Here is an 18,419-nt window from a genome sequence, read left to right as displayed (position 1 = left end):
ATGATTCAGCTTGTTAAACAAGTAAAACTGGTCAGGCTAATCCAGTTTCAATAATCTGAATTTAACTCAAATGAAATATGAAAAAAAAAAAAAAAAATTGGCCAATGTCTGCGACCCAATCAAAACGACCCCGCGGTCGCGACCCACCAGTTGAGAAACGCTGGTCTAGGGAATCTGTGAGAAAAAATTACCCAACCTTGCATTTTTCGGCTTTCAAGGCCGGTGTGAAAGAGCCTAATGACAGTCATTGTCTGTTACCATTCAAAGTAGGCTAGCTTAATAAGCACTTACTAGTTAGCTATAATAGGTATAGCTTAATAATAGCTTATTAAGATACTTGTACTATCTGTTATTCATTTTCTTTGTGCAAATAAACAATAAACAAACATAAATAAACAATAAACACTTACTCTGGAGATGATGTAGCCTACCACTTGTGCTCTTCTCCCTACTTATATTCCAACCACTTATAAAGCCTCAGCCAGGCGGTAATGCAACATAAAGGATGCCAACTGCCATAAAACACCACAGAAGGATTTATTACATCACTGATGACATCACAATTGCTCGAGTGACATCACTGATGACATCACAATTGCTCAAGTGACATCACTGATGATGAAATCACAATTGCTCAAGTGACATCACTGATGACATCACAATTGCTCAAGTGACATCACTGATGACATCACTGATACATGACAATCGTGACATCACAATCGTGGCACACACACCCCCCGCCCACTTATTGGACCATAACATCAGAACCATTGATGGCCACAACACATTCCATGTTATGGGCATTATAGCTGCAGTTACACCAGAGAGCCAAACCAGTACCTCTGATAGCTGTGACATAGCAGCAGTTGGACACATCAATATCCGAAATCAGAGACCCCCTGGCCTTTCATCCATGTCCTATGGGAGGATTGAGAATGCCACAGGTGTGTGATTCTCATGAACATGGTACAACTCATAGCAAAACTCAAAGATATCAAGTAGGATCTTAATCCACTAGGCATCTTGCACGCTACGCGAGTTCGCCTGCCTTGCAGCTCGCATAAGCAGCTGCTTCGCATTGGAGGCAATTTGATTTTGGCAAGGCACAGCGCAAGTTGTAGCTCAAACATGCAGACGAGTGGACAGGTAGGCTAAGTATTCTCCATATCCGAAGGTTATGGATAAGTTGACCGCCATTTATCGTCTGTTACCAATGACAGTCTTTGTGTGTTACCATTCAAAGTAGCTTAAAGCTTACTAATAGGTATAGCTTAATAATAGCTTATTAAGATACTTTCTAAGGTACTATCTGTTGTTATTCATTTTCTTTGTGCAAATAAACAATAAACAAACATAAATAAACAATTATAGCTGCTGCGCAGCAATGGGTCGCGGCCGGGCAAGTCTCAAGGCTTTGAGCTAGAGTCCCCAAGTCAAGGCTGAAGTCTTTTAGCTATACTCCAAGTCAAGTCTCACGTCTTTGGTCACAAGTCCAAGTCAAGTCTCAAGTCTCTTATGGATGAGCGTTCTATCATCTGCTTCTGCTGCATGCCATCCAGTCTGCTAACATTGCATAGCTAAAACTAAGGGATTCAAAGCAGGTTCAGGTTTCTTTGCAGCATGTAGCTTTTTCATCATCTGATTCCGTTTTTTGTTGCGAGGCATCTCACAACAATACAAGTAGGAATCAGTATATTCACAAACAAAAGTAGTAGTTACTTGCCTCACTGTTGTAGAGTGGATGAGGTACTGGCGGAGTTGATGTTAGATGGAGAGGGAGGCTGAGCGATTAATAGCCACCTGGGGAGTTTGTATCTCTTCGGTCCTACGCTGCAGGTCTGTGGGGTCGCACAACTGATATAACAGCAGGAGCTGCTTTTTCCTCTTATGGACAGACTGGATGCTTGCTAGTGGTGTTTTATGGGACTGGATGCTTGCGTGTAAAAACACACACTGCTTCCACTTATATAGGGTGAGCCAGGAAGTATTTATGACATCACTGATTACATCACGCTCGAGTGACATCACTGATGGCATCACAATTGCTCGAGTGACTGATGACATCACAAATACAACCTATTAAGATGCTCTTTAGGCTATACATGGGGGCAGAATTCAACATTTTGATGTACTGTGGGCTAAATTTTTGATCGATCGAAAATCTGTTTGAAACTTTTGTGTAGGACAGTCTAACGATGCAGATGCTTAAGTTTGGTGTCGTTTGAAGAAAAAATGTGGGAGTAGGGTTTAATTAGTTTGACAGTTTTTGCAGTTTTGCAGTCTTTAGACTTCATAATTGGCCATAGGTTGCAGTGTACAAAAGTGTCTCCTCACTTGGGCCCACATTTCGCTGAAAGTTGCAAAGTCGTAGCACATAGGCCTGATTTGTTATGAATTTTCAAAGTTGTAAACTTTAGACGGTCGCTGTAGCGCCACCATCAGGACTTTTGGCACCAAATTCGCGTCAACGAAGTTTGGCATGGGTCTGGACCTTTGTGCAAATTTGGTTTATTTTCATACATGGGAAGTCCAACTTCCTGGGAGAAGAAGAAGACTAATAATAGGGGCAAACACAATAAGTGGCCCTGCCGCTTCGCTGGCCCAGCCACTAATAAACACTTACTCTGGAGATGATGTAGCCTACCACTTGTGCTCTTCTCCCTACTTATACTCCAACCACTTATAAAGCCTCAGCCAGGCGGTAATGCAACATAAAGGATGCCAACTGCCATAAAACACCACAGAAGAAGGATTTATTACATCACTGATGACATCACAATTGCTCGAGTGAAATCACTGATGACATCACAATTGCTCAAGTGACATCACTGATGACATCACAATTGCTCAAGTGACATCACTGATGACATCACTGATACATGACAATCGTGACATCACAATCGTGGCACACACGCCGCCCGCCCACTTATGTTTCCTTTTAGGACCACCGCAAGGCATCAATCAGTCTGCCAGAAAGCCATTAGAAGAAGAAGAAGAAGAAGACTTTCAGAAAAGACCAACAGAAGAGGAGAGGGGATCGGGTTTTACAGAATGTAGGGAAACAGTGGATTGATAAATTCAGAAGGAGGAGGTAATGCAACATAAAGGATGCCAACTGCCATAAAACACCACAGAGGAAGAAGACCTTCAAGATTCATTTGCCCAAGATCTTCATGGTGCAGATGCCATCTATCTGTAGCAAAAAACAAATACCTCAGACCTTTGATGAAGAACATGGTTGTCCAAAGAAAAAGAGCAGACAGCTATTTAGAACAGAATGATGATGAGCAAATTGCACTTGGAGACCTAACTGTGAAAACTTAACAATAGCTTGAAGTGATGATCAAATAATCATTACAGAAATCAATGGCAAACCAGAAGGGGTTACATTGAAGCCGAAGGCCTCAAATATTTTGAGTGCATGTTTGCATGCATCTAAGAAGGACAATAATGATGTTGATGAAGAAAAAGTGTGTCTTGTGAAAACCGCTGCCAGACTGGTAAAGACTGACATAAAAGATATCAAGATTCCCAGAGATGCATATCCCTCAAAATATATCATCTGCCAAAGGAAACGTGGAAACTCTTCAGCTTCTCCTCAAATAACTGTTTGCTGGCAAGAACTGTGAGTTAAACATAGCTGCAATAGGACAGGCCATGCGGGCAGCAAGGGCAAGGGTTCTCATCACGCCATTACAGATAGGACTGACAAATGCATCACCAATTTGGATCTAGATTTTTGGTGAAAACACTTGGTAACCTTCGATTCTGTTCCTCATTTCGGGAGGTGAAAAAGTTGAGTCAAGTGCAGCTGCTTCTCAGGAACATACCTCCCTGGCAATGTTGAAGGCCACTTCATTCAGTACATTGCTGATCATCTTGACCATAACATCAGAACCATTGATGGCCACAACACATTCGTGTTATCTCATAGCTGGAGTTACACCAGAGAGCCAAACCAGTACCTCTGATAGCTGTGACATCATAGCAGCAGTTGGACACATCAATATCCACATGTGGAAATCAGAGACCCCTGGCCTTGCATCCATGTCCTATGGGAGGATTGAAAATGCCACAGGTGGGTGATTCTCATGAACATGGTACAACTCATAGCAAAACTCAAAGATATCAAGAAGATATCATGAAGGATCTAATTTCACCATTCAAATTGAAATTATAATCCACTAGGCATCTTGCGCGCTACGCGAGCTCGCCTGCCTTGCAGCTCGCATAAGCAGCTCGGCCGCTCCGCGGCCTCGCCCTGGCTGCTCCTTGATAGCATACTTCAGGGGTGCTGGATCACCTGTCCTGGAGCTGGCAACATACAGCTGTCCATGGCTGAAGACTGAAGCCAGACTCCCACTTCTTTCAGTGTCTGCCCCTGGGACTTGATTTTGCTCTTATGACATCACTGATTATGTCACAACTGCTTTTATGACATCACTGATGACATCACAACCTCTTATGACATGCCTGATATCACAATGCCTCTGACATCACTGATGATGTCAAAAACTTATCACATCACTGATGACATCATCACTGAGACTTTGTGTGTGTGTGTGTGTGTGAGAGTGAGTGGATTTATGACATCACTGATGTAATCAGTGGGACAGACAGACAAACAGACAGAGCCCTAGCTCCCTTAGATAGATAGATGTGCTAATTTTTTATGTATTTCCAGACACTTTTAGAGACACTGTGAGGGAATAAATTCATTACCGTAACACATTTTTAATTGGAAATATGAAACGACAAACTTTTTTTTTCCAATGGCAAGCACTTCAATATGCTCATGGGTAATGGGTATCACCCAAAATGTGTATGATTAACAAATACGAAGTTGTAGCTAACATTGTGAGAAATGACATGTTGTATTACGACTACATACTTTACATGAGAAAATAAAAATCTGTTCTACTTAGAGACTCAACAACCATTTCTGTGGATTCCTTGCCCCCAAAAATGTGGAAATAGACAACAAATGTGTAATTCTAGGTCTAGTTGGAGTCAAGATATGGCCAACATTTTAATAATGGCAGCCATTTTGAAAAAATGTCATTTTAACATACTTGCACTAATGGGATTTTCTGGGATTTTTAATATAGTGTTTCGGGCATCAATATAAACATAAAAATGTGAAAATAAATTCTGTTGCAATTAGTTTAAGGTCAAACCTTATTTTCCCTAGACTTTTTCCACTTCAAGGACCCCTAAATTGACACAAATTAGGCTACTGACCCCCATATGATAAGATTTTGTCCCATGCAGGGTCCCCGGCCCCATCTGATCAGATTTGAGCTTTTGGATGTTGTACATTATTACAGAAAGTTTATGAAACCCATGACCAAAATAGCCATACATTGTGTTACTTATGGATGGCCTATACTGGAAAATTGTCCCCCTTTTTTTCCTGGGGACCCCCTGTTTAAAGGTTTGGGGGAAAACTGTAATCAGTGTGGCATAGATAGGGTTAAATTATGCTCTATATGTGTGTTGATTACCTTGAATACATTTTTCAAGCTTTGATATCAGTCAAACAGGCCCAAATAATTTATATGAATGAAAACGTCATGTAACCATACACGCTATTTCTATTGGCTTTTATTTATTTCAGTAAAACATTTTAAAATGAGAAACATACATTAGATTGCAGATTTATTTTTCAATAAAATGCTCATTAGTAATTGTGTTTAAAATGCTAAGTAACAGTGTAATTTGTCCCCTATCCGATTTGTTTCTTAGTCATGATTGGCCTATTCACCTAGATCCTTAGTTCTTAACTATGGCAATTAGCCATTTTTGCCCATTTAGTTGGCCCTAATGACCTAATTGAAAAATCTGTCACCGAATCAGCGTCTGCTCAGGACCTCTGCCGGTACCCATGCCAAATATGAATGCTGTCAGAAATAAATGAAACAGATACATACGTATACTGTACATACATACGGTACATACATGTAGGTTTGCTCATTTATATGGAAGATGAAGTATTGTCTCAATTTATTTTTATGTCTGTTGATGTTTTATCACCCCCCACACACACAAACACACACTTGGTATCGAAGTAAAACAACATCTAGCATCGTGACCCAAGTTGTGACCATTACTTATTTTTAAATTAAATTGCCAGAAAGCTGAGTAAGTCGTCTACTGGGGTACCAAGAGAAGCCAGGAGGTATGTGCATAAAGTCACTGCTGAACGAGTACATTTTTAAATTATGCAGCAGAAGGCCAAATAAATCAAACATTTGAAATTGACAGGGTGGCATCTTTAATCAATGTATTGTTGACAATATAGCAACAGTTATGTTAGTTAAAATATCAGAGAAGTTTTGTCAGGAGAGAATTTGGGACAACCAACATATACAGTACATACAAGTAAAACAACAACAAAAAGAAAACCAAAAAGTATTCACATAGCAGTTTTCATCGATTATGCACAAGGCATTCACACAGGACCACACACACACACACACACACACACACACACACACACACAGACGCTAAACGTTTGTCAATCACACAATAAACAGTCACACTGCCAGTCAGTTTTGGATATTCTTCTGTTGGTACAAAAATGGTCATTTCGACAAAAATAATATGATCTACTGTGTTCATCTCCACTTTCAGTTACTCTCCATAACCTGCCCTCTCCACTTTCAGTTACTCTCCATAACCTGCCCTCTCCACTTTCAGTTACTCTCCATAACCTGCCCTCTCCACTTTCAGTCATCCAGTTGTTATAATGTATGTACAAGTGAGAAGGCAGTTTGGCCGTATCGTTCCTAAATAAGGATATTTACTGCAATATTTCTGGCATTTTTCTCCTTTGTCATACAAAATAATGTTTTTTTCTGAGGTAAGAACAAAGACAGTATCAAAATATTAAAATCAAAACTTTACTAAAATGCATCCCATATTTGAAAACGAAATATAAAGCCAGTGTCAAACGCCTAGCTTTCTAAACCAAACAATGGATAACAAGTGTCTCAACAGATAAATGATTGGTGAGATTCCAGTTGCAAAGAACCAACAAGAAAGGAAAAATCAATGACGGCGACTTAGTGCGACAGTTTTTTACCAGCTTGGCTGTATTTGAGTAGTGTGTCCTTCAGCCAGGAGCGAGACAGGACTCGATGACATCACACGTTTCTTAAAGGTTTTCTCTCAAACCCCTGCACCATCTTGGACGTGTGCGGGGGAAGTGAATGATTAGGGCTTAAGTGCCTTTGAGCAAAGAACTGACGCCCTTACCTCTTCCTACTGACCAAACTCTTTGCATCAGTCTTTCAGGTCGTATCAAAATGTTTCCATTCCAGTGATGTCACCGGCTCCTTTCTCTCCCGGCTTCCTGCAACAGATACATCTCTACACTCTGAAACAACTCAGCAAAGTGACTAAATACGCCTGGAAGCAAGCAGGGCCGACAACAGAGAAGAAGGCATATCACCAAGATCACATTCACACCCGGGCAAGAAAATGGGAAATGGCACTTTCTCACTTTTTCCCAAACCACCTCTGTTGAAAGTGTCCTTTCTTTGCAGGAGTCAAAGCAGTGATACCCAGGGCAACATTTTTGGGCAATGCAAGTCGGCAACTGCGACAGCTGTCAGGAAACAAAATGACGAGTGTATCACAGCCCGTTTTATCACAATGCTGCGTCTCCCTTCAGAGAAAGGCCAGCAAAGTAAAGGAAGAGTTCTCTATCCCCCCATCAACAAATACATTTGCATAAAGGAATACCAGATAATCCTTAAGGAAGAAAAAGTCAGTGTACAGTACACACACACACACACATCCAAGCACACACGCACGCACACCATTACCAACATTTAACATGTACATCTCAGCCCAGGAGCCACATTTACTATTCTCTCATACACACTAGTTAGACTCTCAGAGTGTCTCCATGCCTGTGAAGACAATTTCTGTGATCTGTTTTACATCAACTCTTGGTCTTATACAGCAAAGACTGGTTTCCAGACCGTTCGCCACCCTGAAGACCCAGTCCAGAATTCTTGGGGCCATATTTGGTGAAAATGCCCCGGCCACTAGTAGAAAAAATATGGTATCTGAATATTTCTTCATAAAGCAACATAAATAAATTAGGGTTGTACTAGAATTTCTAACTTCAATACAATACCCAAGTTTGACGTAGCCTACTTGGTAACGTTAGCATTGTTTTCTGACTGAAGCAACAACCCAGCTGACTGCTACTAGTGAGAGGGGGGCAGCAGTGTGTTCCTGTGTGTCGCTAGTGGAGGCAGAGAGAGAGATTGTAACAACTTCATGTTGCTGTTCCCAATTCTTGACCTTTGGTTGCCACTGATTCCAGTCAACGCCGCTGCTCTTCCTGCTTCTCTGAGTCTGGGCACTGAGGACTGTGTTTGTTGGAGGTGAGGCACGCCGTGCTACAGGGCCTGAACAGCCTGCGGCTCAACAACACCTTCTGTGATGTGACCCTGTGCTGTCCCCCTGCCCCCACACTGTACTGGCCTCCTTTAGCTCTTACTTGCCATCAGTGGAGTTGAACCTCAGATGATTGGCATGCTGGTGAGCTACGCCTGCACATCAGAGCTGGCCATCTCCACAGCAAATGTGGAGGCCCTGCTAGCAGCCACTAACCTGCTGGACTTTATGGCTGTTTGTGAGGCCTGCTCTATGTTGCTGGTGGTCTGCTTGCGGGACGGGACGGCTGTGGCACAGATCTAGTCCAGGTGTACGACCCTAAAAGCACTTTACGGGCAGAGGTGGCACCTATGCAGATGGCTCGCTCTGGCTCAGCTGCCTGTACACTCAAAGGAATGATCAGCGTTCTAGGTGGCTGGGAGACTGCCTCAGTAGATAAGGTGGAGTGTTACAACCCCAAGACCACGTGTGCCCCCGTGAAAGAACGACATCACTAGCCTGCTGGAACTGCTGCTGTGGTGGATGGACTGATCTACATTACATACAATACTGGTCGGCGAGACCTCGGAAGGGGATCAAATTGAGACCATGGAGCGGTACTGTGATGAGACGGACACATGGGACATCGTGGGGACAATATCCCCCGGTCTCTGTTCAGCTGAAGGACACTCACATGAGCAGCAGCCGCGCTACGTCGTCAGACACTATCATTCATAACTGAGGGGGAACATGGGAGAGAAAGGGCCAAGTTACACTCTTTACGAGGCGGGTGCTCTGCCAAACTGACACGGTTATTTGTCCCTCCTTGGGGACAGCAGACTAAGATAAGCACACAGCACGCCTTCATTTCCCCTCTGGCCTTTGTAAAACAGAAAACAAAATGGTGAACTCATGTGGTACTCAGGGATACAAACATTACAAAGGAGGGTGGATTAGTAAACTGGTCTGTGAACACATTTTCTACCAATCAATCTGAGAGTGGGTAACCCTCTTCGGTCCATATTCTTTTGATTTAGTGGTGTGGGTAGCGTTTTGTTGGTTTGGATGGGGCCTTCAAGATGTGAATGCATTGTGGGAAACGCAGTCCAAAATATAATGGCAGGTAGATGATCTATACCTTCAGAGATGCACTAATAACAGTTTGCCGGCCACGTATGAGTATAAACTATTCAGCCAGTTCTTCATACATACTGGCCTTTGACAATTTTGGCCTTAACTACATTACTTCTGGAAAAGAAGAAAACTGTGAAAAGTGAGTTAAAGTCTAACAATGATAGATGGCATCCTTCCATCACCCAAGCAGTGCAAGGCCTTCTCTGATACCAAGCAGAAGCAACTTATTAGCTGGTTAATGTTATCAGTGCACCATTATATATATATAATGATCATCATTTCCTTCCTTCACATAAAAGACAAAGCTAAGTAGATTCAGACTTTTTTTTCTAATTTGCTCTGTACACAATACACAGGGCAGTCATTGGTGTGGGTGTGGCTTCATAGTTTCTCTCTCTCTCTCTCTCTCACACACACACACACACACACACACACACACACTTTCTCCATGCGTTCTCACCACATGCAACAAGTCGCCTGAAGGTCATTCTTTTCCAGAACTTTTAGGGGAGATTGCCAATCAGCAGCCAATCACATTCTTACGTTGCTCAACATTCCTCCTATCACTGCAACATCACCGCTGCTGCAGCTAGCAATCACCTGACCGTCGGGCAGCAGCATGGTGATGTGAACGCAGAGTTTATCATCATAACTGCATCCACAACTTCTCTCCCTCTGCACATCATTCCTGTCACTTACTGTACCTCTCTCACATTTTCCTCTCTCTCTCTCTCTCTCTCTCTCTCTCTCTCTCTCTCTCTCTCTCTGTCACACTCACAGGGTGTTCGCCATAGGTCGGAGGTGTGTCCGTTTCTCTCATTCCCCACTCCACTGGAGAACCAACAGTGCTTTGGAACTGGGGGCGAAGATCTGGTAACTTTAAGGGTATCTCTGATTTGTTTGTATTATATATATATATATATTTTTCTTTTTTTTTTGAAAGGTGGGACATCTCTGGGCCTAGGGAGTGGGGACGAATAGCAGTGCACGTTACCTCCGTTTGCTGGGGTGACGTCAGAGGCTAAAAGGTGAAGGGTGAGGGGTCATTTGTGAGGGGGGGGGGGGGGGGGTGGATGGGGTGTCAGAATAGTGCAGCGCTCAGTGCAGCACTTCGTCGTCCTTGAGTTTAGCATTGTCTCTGACGTCGTCGAATGTGTACGTCTTCACGATGATCCCGTTCTGAAACACAGTGTGCAACAGGTCCTGGAGAGAGGAACATGGATAGAAAGAGACAAATGAAGAAAACAAAGGAGAGGCAGGAGGGAGAGAAGGCAATAAAAGCGTTTTTTTTTTTTTACAATAGATTAAAGTAGTAATCCATGAGACCCAACAGAATTAGCATCGTAACACTAAGAGGAACATCTAGTTTAATAATCAAAGATTAAACTAGATGTTCCTCTTAGTGTTACTATGTTAATTCTCCTCCCACACAGAATTAACATAGTAACACTAAGAGTTACATCTAGTTTAATCTTTGATTATTAAACTAGATGTTCCTCTTAGTGTTACGATGTTAATTCTGTTGGGTCTCATGGATTACTACTTTAATCTATTGTAAATAAAAAAAAACACGCTTTTATTTTGAAGGCAAAATCACTCAACCGAAAGTGAAGTTGTAAGAAATTGTTGCTTATTTCACAGAGGCATTCTTGCGGTTTCCTCATCACACACACGGAAGAACAACCAAAAACAACGAATGACAGCGTTTTCATGTGATGACTGACAGCTAGTTTGAGTGATGCCTGACAGCTAGTCTGCAGGAGGATCGACAACGTTTTTGTGTGAGACGTGAGGAGTGATGCCTGACAGCTAGTTTGAGTGATGTCTGACAACTAGTCTGCAGGAGGATCGACAACGTTTTTGTGTGAGACGTGAGGAGTGATGCCTGACAGCTAGTTTGAGTGATGTCTGACAGCTAGTCTGCAGGAGGATCGACAACGTTTTTGTGTGAGACGTGAGGAGTGATGCCTGACAGCTAGTTTGAGTGATGTCTGACAACTAGTCTGCAGGAGGATCGACAACGTTTTTGTGTGAGACGTGAGGAGTGATGCCTGACAGCTAGTTTCAGGAGGAATGACAGCGTTTTCGTGTGAGGACTGAAGGTGTTTCAGAGCACACTCGACGGTTTACTATAGGAGACATGACAACTGACAACGCTTAGACTGAGGAACGATAGCCTATACTCTGACGGATGAGGATGCCCTAAAATGGTTGCCGTACACGTGATTGTAATGAACTCACCACGCCATACTCCTCCAGGTCCCCCTTGCCCTCCTCCAAGGTGACAAAGTCTCCGCTCTGCGTCCGGTGCAGAGACAGGCGCCCTTTCTTTGACCTCTTGTTGGGGTCGGCCACCGGGTCTTTGAAGACGTTCACCTGCAACACAGGACAGGAAAAATCATCACATTTAAATGGGGGAATTTCAAATCAGTCTTTTAAAAAACAGGCTTGGCACAAAGAACTTTACAGATAAATAAAAAAAAAGAACGGAAAAAAAGGCATACAACACATAAAAAACCAACAGCCAACAAAAAAAGTTTAACTAAATGTAGCACTGATTCATCTAAGGCTGTGTAATCAATTAACTGGCTAGTAAAACAACAACCTAGAAACAACATGTAAGCTAATTCAGTGTGTATGTAAAAAGCAAAACATGGATGGGTGACAACATACCCTTTTCTTCTATACATACATTCAAAAAACATCAATTATGCAAAAAGATATATTCATATTGATGAATCATGGGCATTCAATGATTTGTTCTGGCAAGTCTGTCTGTAGGTTAACTGAGTACTAGTACGAAGTACTTCTACTGCCAACTGGTACATCCCCCATCATTTAATGATTGGTCAGTTAATTGTTACCATGTCCAATTTAAAATATACATATATACACTCACACACCATTACAAATGGTCACGGCAACCCTCAGATATTCTCACACTCACACATACTGTACTTGTATCTGTCTATTTATTTGGAATTAATTTCAATTGTATGGGGCCAGCCCTCACCCCCAGTCCATTAGTGACCACGTAGCTGCATTTGAAGGAGCAGTTGAGCAGATCTCGGGTCAGTTTCTGGAGCAGAGCCCCTCCGGAGCCGAAGGCGATGTTCTCAATGGACCACTTGTGTTGCTTCATACCCTCTACTATCTGGGGGGAAAATACACAGACAATTTGTCAGAGCTACAGTGTCTGCTCATTGTTGAGGGGTGGGGGGACGACAGGCTAGCGGGATACAGACGTAATATTCCCATCCAAACTACATACTTTAAAAATAATTGGTAAACCAAATATTAACATATTACAAAAACATTACATAGGTTATCCCTGCTGTGTAAAGACTAAAATGATGCACTCAGAAAGGCCAAATGTATCCATGTTGCTTTTTCGTAATCGGGTTGTATGTTTCCCCTATCATGCTCATGCATCAGTGACGTGTGTAGGTGTGTGTGTGTGTGTGTGTGTGTGTGTCTCTATACCTCTTGCAGTGTGTTGATGTCTACTCCATCTCCCTGTATAACTCTGATGTAAGGAGGAAGAACCTTGTAACCTTGAGAGTTCTCTACTGGTATGAACTTCTTCCCAAGGATCTCCAAAACCTGATAGAGGAAAAGGGGGTGAGGAGGAGGAAGCAGTAAAGAGAGAGGGAAAGGTTAGTCATCACACAGAGTCCTGTGAAGTTTAACAATGTAAAGTAAAGCATGGCTTCAAGAGGAGAAGCACAAGTTCTAGTCATCAAGGACGATGTAGATCAAACGCACGTGTTGTCAAACTGCCATTCTGCGATGACTGGGACAACATTTTATGAATGGTTCTCATGGTTTGACTGGGAATTCATTGTGGTGTTTTATTAGTCGTAGTGCTAGTAGCTTGCATGCTCTCCTCCTCCATCACCTCGGCTGGTAAAGGTTCAGTGTGTAGCTGAATCACACTTGGGATCATGGCTCATGAAAGCTGAGCACTCCACTTGGCCACATCATAGCAAACAGGTACCCAACAACTAGTGAGTGATGAGATTAGGATGAATGTCATTCTCTGTTCCAGATGGATAAGAGCACACTGATGCCTTATATTAAGGGCACTTTTGGGTCTTGGTGCATTGCTTGAGGACGCTGTCATACCCTCAGTATTTTATCTAGGGAGAATTGAGATCTAAAAGTGTGTTAGGTTGAGTTTAACAGCAGCTTTGCTCAAGTACATATCATCTTTGTGGTAATTGCAAAACAGCATGAATTACATGTAAATGCTTCAGATTGGTAAACTGTGTTGGTTGATTTTAGTGCTGTAGATGAAGAAATGGTACAGGCTGGTGTAAAATGCATTGCTCATGCGCTTGTCAACTGGATGTTAATTTTCAGAACAGTATCAATGGACATCACATCCTTTACCCTAACATTCATGTCTTTGATGGTGAGAGGAAACCCGGAGAAAACCCACACGAACACGGGCACATCCTTTACCCTAACATTCATGTCTTTGATGGTGAGAGGAAACCCGGAGAAAACCCACACGAACACGGGCACATCCTTTACCCTAACATTCATGTCTTTGATGGTGAGAGGAAACCCGGAGAAAACCCACACGAACACGGGCACATCCTTTACCCTAACATTCATGTCTTTGATGGTGAGAGGAAACCCGGAGAAAACCCACACGAACACGGGGAGAACATGCAAACTCCAGTCCACACAGAAAGGACCTGGGATGGACCGGGGGTTCGAACCGGGGACCTTCTTGCCATGAGGCAACAGTGCTAACCACTGGGTCGGCTATGTCTGGGCGTCTGTCGCTCTAGTATTTGCGGTGTATCCCGCACCATTGGCTCTAGTCTGCTTTGACGGCGGGTTGTCGGCGGCCGATTCTTGGCGTCAGGTCGTTGGTGAAAGAAATCACTCTGATTGGCTGGTCAGGCGTAGAGAAAGCACTCTGATTGGTTGGTCAGGGGTAGCGAAACAGCGCAGGAGAAGAGAGGGCACACAAAACCCTCTGCTTATTTTCCAACTTTATCTCATCTGATAATTCCAAAACACAGATATTTCCAAGGCCTCTCGCTGCACCCATCTAGTTTCTCCTTATTTTTTTTCACCTCCGCCTCCTCCTTTCAGTAAAAGACCAAACAAGGGCTGACATACGCTAGTGTCATTTGCAACTTTTTATCAGACTAGAAGTAGCTATATTACAAATTACGAAGCTGTTTAAGTGTGCAGAAATGGCATGCAAACGCTATTTTCTATTCATTTCATGAATCAGGCGCAGAACGTACGGGCTAGTTGCCCGTCGGGCGTCGTGTTTGCGGTGTGCTCAAATACAACTTTTTGGCCCCGCCACAGGAGACGTATCGCCACAGGAGACGTGAGGTAACGTATTGGTCAGCATCTAGTTGTTGCCGCTGGTCCTTTCAAATGTTTTTGGCGTGTCTGTCAGCCCAGGTAGACTAATCTGTGAAAGGTGGCCCACAGCCGTGTAACATACCTTCAGAACTGTATCGAGGGGGTCTCCTGAGTCTGGTCGCACCACCAGCGGTGCGTCTGCGCTGCGCATTTCTATCAGCCCCCGTAGGTCTTCGCCCCAGATCTTCTCACAGGCATTGTAGATGTCATAGCTATCGCTGACTATGGACACGGGCACGTTGGGAAACTGCTTGATGATGTGCTCAAAGGCGTCTTTCTCATGGTCCTTCCCCCATGCCGTGATGGTACTGGTGAGAGAGAGAAGCGTCAGAGAGAGAGTGAGAGAGAGAGCGCCGAAGACAGGACATATTGTGGAGCCAAAATGTAAGTAAAGGTAAAAACAATTAGAACAAAAAGGTGGAAAATAATTTGAAAAACTGCAGAAAACAGTCAGAGGACATTCATGATGCAGTAATGTCACAGACTCTCCAGCAGAGGGGAGTGTAATCCAGGAGACCAGACACGAACCAAACAGTATTTTGCATGTAGTTTTCACTGTCTGTTTTAACCTACCGATACTTAAAATGACAGATTGACACATTTTCTGAAACAGGACATTACAGTGAGTGGGGGAACATTAAATATAATTACAGCATATACTCTCCTGTGATTGGCCACTTAACCTGACAGACTTGAAGTTGTCCTGATGCAGTAAACCCAACCTGCCTGCTGCTCCATGCAGATTAAATCAACCTCAGAGAGAGAAGTAAGTTTGAATAATAGCTGACAATGTTCTGGTGGAGAGAGAGAAACATTCTGAATTCTACTTCTGATTTAGTGAGTTTCTTTTGGAATTTATAGCTGGACAACTTTTTGTAGATTTTTTAAAGATTTGATCAAAAGTCCACTTCATAAGACATTCCTGCTCCATTTGAAACTGTAAAGTGGAGTCTGAAGGGGTTTTGATGAAATCGACTGGGGATCATAGCATGTTTTTCAGTCAAGGTCAATGATTCGCAACCTTTTTCAAGGACCCCTAATTTATTTTCATGAGATTTTGTCTCTCAGAGTCAAATCCGATTTTTTTTTTATTGTTAGATTTTGTCCAGAATTCCACATTGTAGGTAGAGAGAGATAACGTTGAACCTATGATCAAAACAGTCATTCTACATTCTCTAATTGTGATAACCTCTAGTCTATGAAATAATAGTGTTGTTTAACAATTCATCAATTTACTGGGAACCCCCTGGAACCCCCTCAAGGACCCCTGGTGGTACCCGGACTCCACAGAGAACCAGCACCGGTCTAGGTGATGTTAAAGTTTGCCGTTTTGAGTGCATTTAAGCTAAAGCCCCTCTGCTCTGCTTGAGACAAAATCCCTCCCTCTATGTCCAAATGAATTGGAATTTCACTGTGGCTCCTCCCCCTCTAAAGCAAAAACCAACCAGATTGAGGAGTGAAGTATTACACAACAGTTGCTATGACAACTACTGCCACCATCCCACAATGCACTGGTGCAGGGATGAAGGGTGCGTTGGAGCATCAGTAACTGCCCTGATGGCAAGGAAGGAGCAATGCTGTGTGTGTGTGTGTGTGTGTGTGTGTGTGTGTGTGTGAGTGTGTGAGAGAGAGAGACGGACAGAGAGAGAGAAGGAAAAATGGCTCAGTAGTGGTATAAAACAACACACGACATACAGGTAAAGAGAAGGGAAAAGGTGGAAAAGAAAAAAAGAAAATGGGACAATGAGAAAAAGAGAAAGAGCCAAAGAGAGAAAGGGACAGAGATGAAAGAGATGTTTTTATGGTGGTGGGGGATGGGCAGAGAATCTGACCTCTAACCTCCAGCCATCCACAGGCCTGAGCTCAAACAGAGACAGGTGTGCTGCATAATGAGGCTGAACAAGCTCTAAGCAATGTAGCAAATTAACATCAGCACCAGCCAAATGTGCTGGGCAAATTTTCACTCTTTTCATTGGCAGATAAGCAACCATTATTTGGAACAAGTTTTCTATTCTAAAAATCCATTTGGCTTGTGGATGGAAAAGTTAGCTTCTGGACCAGACGATCTTCCGCAGGGCAGAACTGGAGCTGAAAAGAGCAGAAACATGCCCAACCCCGCAGTTTCTAGGACCCTGCAGTTTCTAGGAATATCTGGATGAATCCCCTGTGCTGATGATTATCATTGGTCACAGGAATGTTAATGTGCGACGTAACAACTACTGGTTCTCTGGAGGTTGTAAAAGCAGTTGTGAGGATTATTAGGGTTTCAACACAAAAAGCAAACAAGTTTCAAAACTTTTCCCGGTTTCTTTTTATGCCAACCTGTGTTGCTTTGTGATTCTGAGGTATTTATTATTTTCAAAAAGCTACAACAGGCAGTCAGATATCAAACTTTGTTAAACGCCCAGAGACAAGTAAAAGCAGAACAAAGGGAAAAAAGATACCCACACACACTGAATCTTGCCACCGTAAAGTTTGCTTGGGATTGTCTGAAAAAACCCACATTGGGTTGAAATGCTGGAAAAGTAAAGCTTAGCCTACTGGGAGTCAAACTCAGACCACAGGCATTTTTCCTTTCCCTTGGTTTAGTATTGACACAACACAACACTACACTACAGATAAGATTGGATTTTTGGAATGTGCTGCACTTTTTTCTGTAACAATTTACAGCAGCCCAACTTTTGCTCCCTGTTAAACAGATACCATGCTTCCACAGCTATGCGGGAAGTGGAACACCTCCCCTCCTGACAGACACAGCTATATGGGAAAGCCCCCCCTCCTGACAGACACGCCTCCCCTCCTGACAGACACAGCTATATGGGAACGCCTCCCCTCCTGACAGACACAGCTATATGGGAACGCCTCCCCTCCTGACAGACACGCCTCCCCTCCTGACAGACACAGCTATATGGGAACGCCTCCCCTCCTGACAGACACGCCTCCCCTCCTGACAGAGACAGCTATATGGGAACGCCTCCCGTCCTGACAGACACGCCTCCCCTCCTGACAGACACAGCTATATGGGAACGCCTCCCCTCCTGACAGACACAGGCAGCTATATGGGAACGCGCTCCTCCTGATATCACCGTGTTGGTGTCACTCTTGGATCAAAACTTTTTCCTAGTATGGGCTGGGAAATCCCCGAACGCCTCCAAACTCATTTGATTGGTCGCCGCAATTGCTTCTTCCTGAAAACGTGCGGCAAGGAAAAGAATGTGGTTAAGATTAGGGTTAGGGGCGTAGAAAAAGTGCAGCTCAGGGTGTGCTCAGTCCTATGGCTTAATGGGTAAGGTGCTTGCCTTCGATCTGAGGACTGGGGTTCGACTCCCGGTCAAACCACACACATTTTTATATAACATTAAGGTTAGACATTAGGTTTAGGCAAGTACAACAATGTGGTTAGGGTTTGGTTATGGTCGTGGTTAGATAAGAAAACAATGGGCCCTATCTTCGCAAAAGTGGTAATTTAGCGTTTGTGCTCATTTAACGCTGCGCACAAT

The 18,419-nt window shown here is 43.3% G+C and overlaps 1 protein-coding gene across 1 annotated transcript in view; it reads right to left on the bottom strand.

Moving 5' to 3' along the window:
• Positions 1-5,588: 5,588 nt before the first annotated feature.
• The window catches only part of nampt1 (nicotinamide phosphoribosyltransferase 1), a 47,365-nt gene continuing 34,534 nt past the window's right edge, over positions 5,589-18,419 (bottom strand). Inside the window, exons 7-11 of the mRNA XM_083657018.1 lie at positions 15,002-15,227; positions 13,009-13,128; positions 12,539-12,679; positions 11,767-11,901; positions 5,589-10,728 (exon numbers count right to left, since the gene is read on the bottom strand). Of these exons, the coding sequence (XP_083513144.1) occupies positions 10,624-10,728; positions 11,767-11,901; positions 12,539-12,679; positions 13,009-13,128; positions 15,002-15,227 (727 nt within the window). The 3' untranslated portion in view covers positions 5,589-10,623. The remainder of the gene's footprint in view (positions 10,729-11,766; positions 11,902-12,538; positions 12,680-13,008; positions 13,129-15,001; positions 15,228-18,419) is intronic.

Source organism: Poromitra crassiceps (genome assembly GCF_964638095.1).
Source record: "Poromitra crassiceps genome assembly, chromosome: 2".
In the NCBI taxonomy this organism is placed as follows: Eukaryota; Metazoa; Chordata; class Actinopteri; order Beryciformes; family Melamphaidae; genus Poromitra; species Poromitra crassiceps.
Note: the sequence above shows the minus strand (reverse complement) of the source record. Positions and strands in the feature narration are given on the sequence as shown.